At 32.6% G+C, this 2500-nt stretch overlaps 1 protein-coding gene across 2 annotated transcripts in view; it reads right to left on the bottom strand.

Moving 5' to 3' along the window:
* Positions 1-2500, bottom strand: part of LOC137617961 (annexin B11-like) — a 25671-nt gene that overhangs the window by 11153 nt on the left and 12018 nt on the right. For both annotated transcript variants that reach the window (XM_068347893.1, XM_068347892.1), the window contains exon 4: positions 2415-2500. This exon is cut by the window's right edge and continues 87 nt beyond it. In XM_068347893.1, the coding sequence (XP_068203994.1) occupies positions 2415-2500 (86 nt within the window). The remainder of the gene's footprint in view (positions 1-2414) is intronic.

Below are 2500 nucleotides of genomic sequence, written 5' to 3'. Positions count from 1 at the left end.
ATCCATTCCTAATCTTATCATAGTTTCACAATTTCAACCAAAGTTTCAACGAATCAGAGTATGAATGAAAGTATGTTATAAGTATCGAGTATTTATGTAGGGTACCTGTTCAGTTATTACCCAGTACATACATACATACATACATACATACATACATACATACATACATACATATATGTATGTACAGTATATATCCCTTTCCGAATGGGGATACCTTAACGTGGTGGAAAGGTTTTGTGTATCGCCATGATCAACAAAGCTGTACTAGTCAGGGCCATTCATACTAGCTAGGTTTGCTGTTAATGTTCAGACAAAAGTCTCCCACCATCACTAATCCGCAGTTGGCCAGCGTGGGGATGAAAATGGCCAAACCCCAGACATGACCGGGACATGTATGAGGCCTTTGCTCTTAAGTGGACTAGAAATAGCTGTACTTGTTGTTGTTGTTGTTGTTGTTGTTATTTTTATTGTTTTTGTTTTTGTTGTTGTTGTATGTGTGTATGTACATATATACACGTAGATATATTGTGCAACAACTAGTCAACCAGCCATTGCAAGTTCTCAGATACGAAACCATTTGAAACAATTATTTGGAATCATAAAAAATCTATGAACTTTTTCAGGAAACATTTAGTAATTTTTTTTATTTATTAAAGTCTGTTTAAAACTATATAAAAGACAGGCTAATACATAAGGAAAATATTGATTAAATTTCACAAGATAGAAAATTAATTATGTTTTGATACAAATACGCAAATGTTATTTAACGTTGTGTAAGTCAAAATCTTTCGCGTCGTGATGACGCACACAAAAAACTCGAAGTGGAAATTTGGAAATGTTTTCTGGAACCTGTCCATGGCATGATTGATGGACTTTTCCTCCACTTTTATATATATGAAAGAAAATATCTTTAAAATTCATGACGTATATAAAAAATGGCTTATAAAGAAATATGCTATTTTTAATATTCTCTCTCATTTTTACGGGCTGCCCTTGTGCAAGGCCCCGCGTCTTGCTATAAGCAAGGCGTTTTAAAACGAACGATCAAATCTAATATTCTCTCTTTTTTTAATCCGACAACAAATTCTCAATTCGAGAATCTTGTAAGATCATCTTAATGATTTGGATTATGACGGAGATAAGAAAAAGGAGATGAAAAGTGTAAACAAAACATTTGGTATATTAATCGTGAGTCAAGTCAGAGACGAATTTAAAAACAGGATTTGAAATTCCACAACAGTAAACATTCAGAAAACATACACAAGACAAAAAAAATCATGTTTTAAAAACCCACAAATGATAGCATAATCTTCCATTTTTGCGAAGACAATAACAGATGAAGATAAAAAAGCAAACCGCAGAGAAAAGGAGACAAAAAAATACGATTTGAAATTCCACAACTGAAAACATACAAAAAAAAATACACGTGACATAAAAATCATGTTTTAAAAACTTACAAATTTTCACAATAAACATGAAAAAAATGGACAATAAAAACATGATTTAGAATTCCACAACTGTAAACATTCACAGAAAATACACAGGGACCAAAAAATCAGGTTTTAAAAACCCACAAATGATCGCAGAATCTTCCATTTTGGCGAAGGCAAAGATGAAGATTAAAAAGCAAACCACAATAAAGACAATAATAACAAGATTTAAAATTCCACAACTGTAAACATACACGGAAAATATACGACATAAAAATCAGGTTTTAGAAACCCACAAATGATCGCTGAATCTTCCATTTTGGCGAAGGCAAAGATGAAGATTGAAAAGCAAAACACAACAAAAAAGACAATAATAATAAGATTTAAAATTTCACAACTGTAAACATACACAGAAAATATACAAGACATAAAAATCAGGTTTTAAAAACCCACAAATGATCGCTGAATCTTTTATTTTGGCGAAGGCAAAGATGAAGATTAAAAAGCAAACCACAAAAAAGACAATAATAACAAGATTTAAAATTCCACAACTGTAAACATACACAGAAATTATACGACATAAAAATTAGGTTTTAAAAACCCACAAATGATCGCAGAATCTTCCATTTTGGCGAAGGCAAAGATGAAGATTAAAAAGCAAACCACAAAAAAAAGACAATAATAACAAGATTTAAAATTCCACAACTGTAAACATACACAGAAAATATACAAGACATAAAAATCAGGTTTTAAAAACCCACAAATGATCGCTGAATCTTCTATTTTGGCGAAGGCAAAGATGAAGATTAAAAAGCAAACCACGAAAAAGATAATAATAACTAGATTTAAAATTCCACAACTGTAAACATACACAGAAAATATACAAGACATAAAAATCAGGTTTTAAAAACCCACAAATGTATTTCATAACACCCTGAGGACTACGACTTGCGATTCCCATACTCGCCCCCCGGAAACACTTACCAGCCAGATACAACTGCTTGGCTACATCGATCGCCGCTGACTCGCTCTGTCTCTCTTCCCTACAGCAGGAGCAGAGGGCGAGAAGG

This window comes from Palaemon carinicauda, chromosome 24 (genome assembly GCF_036898095.1).
Source record: "Palaemon carinicauda isolate YSFRI2023 chromosome 24, ASM3689809v2, whole genome shotgun sequence".
NCBI lineage: Eukaryota > Metazoa > Arthropoda > Malacostraca > Decapoda > Palaemonidae > Palaemon > Palaemon carinicauda.
Note: the sequence above shows the minus strand (reverse complement) of the source record. Positions and strands in the feature narration are given on the sequence as shown.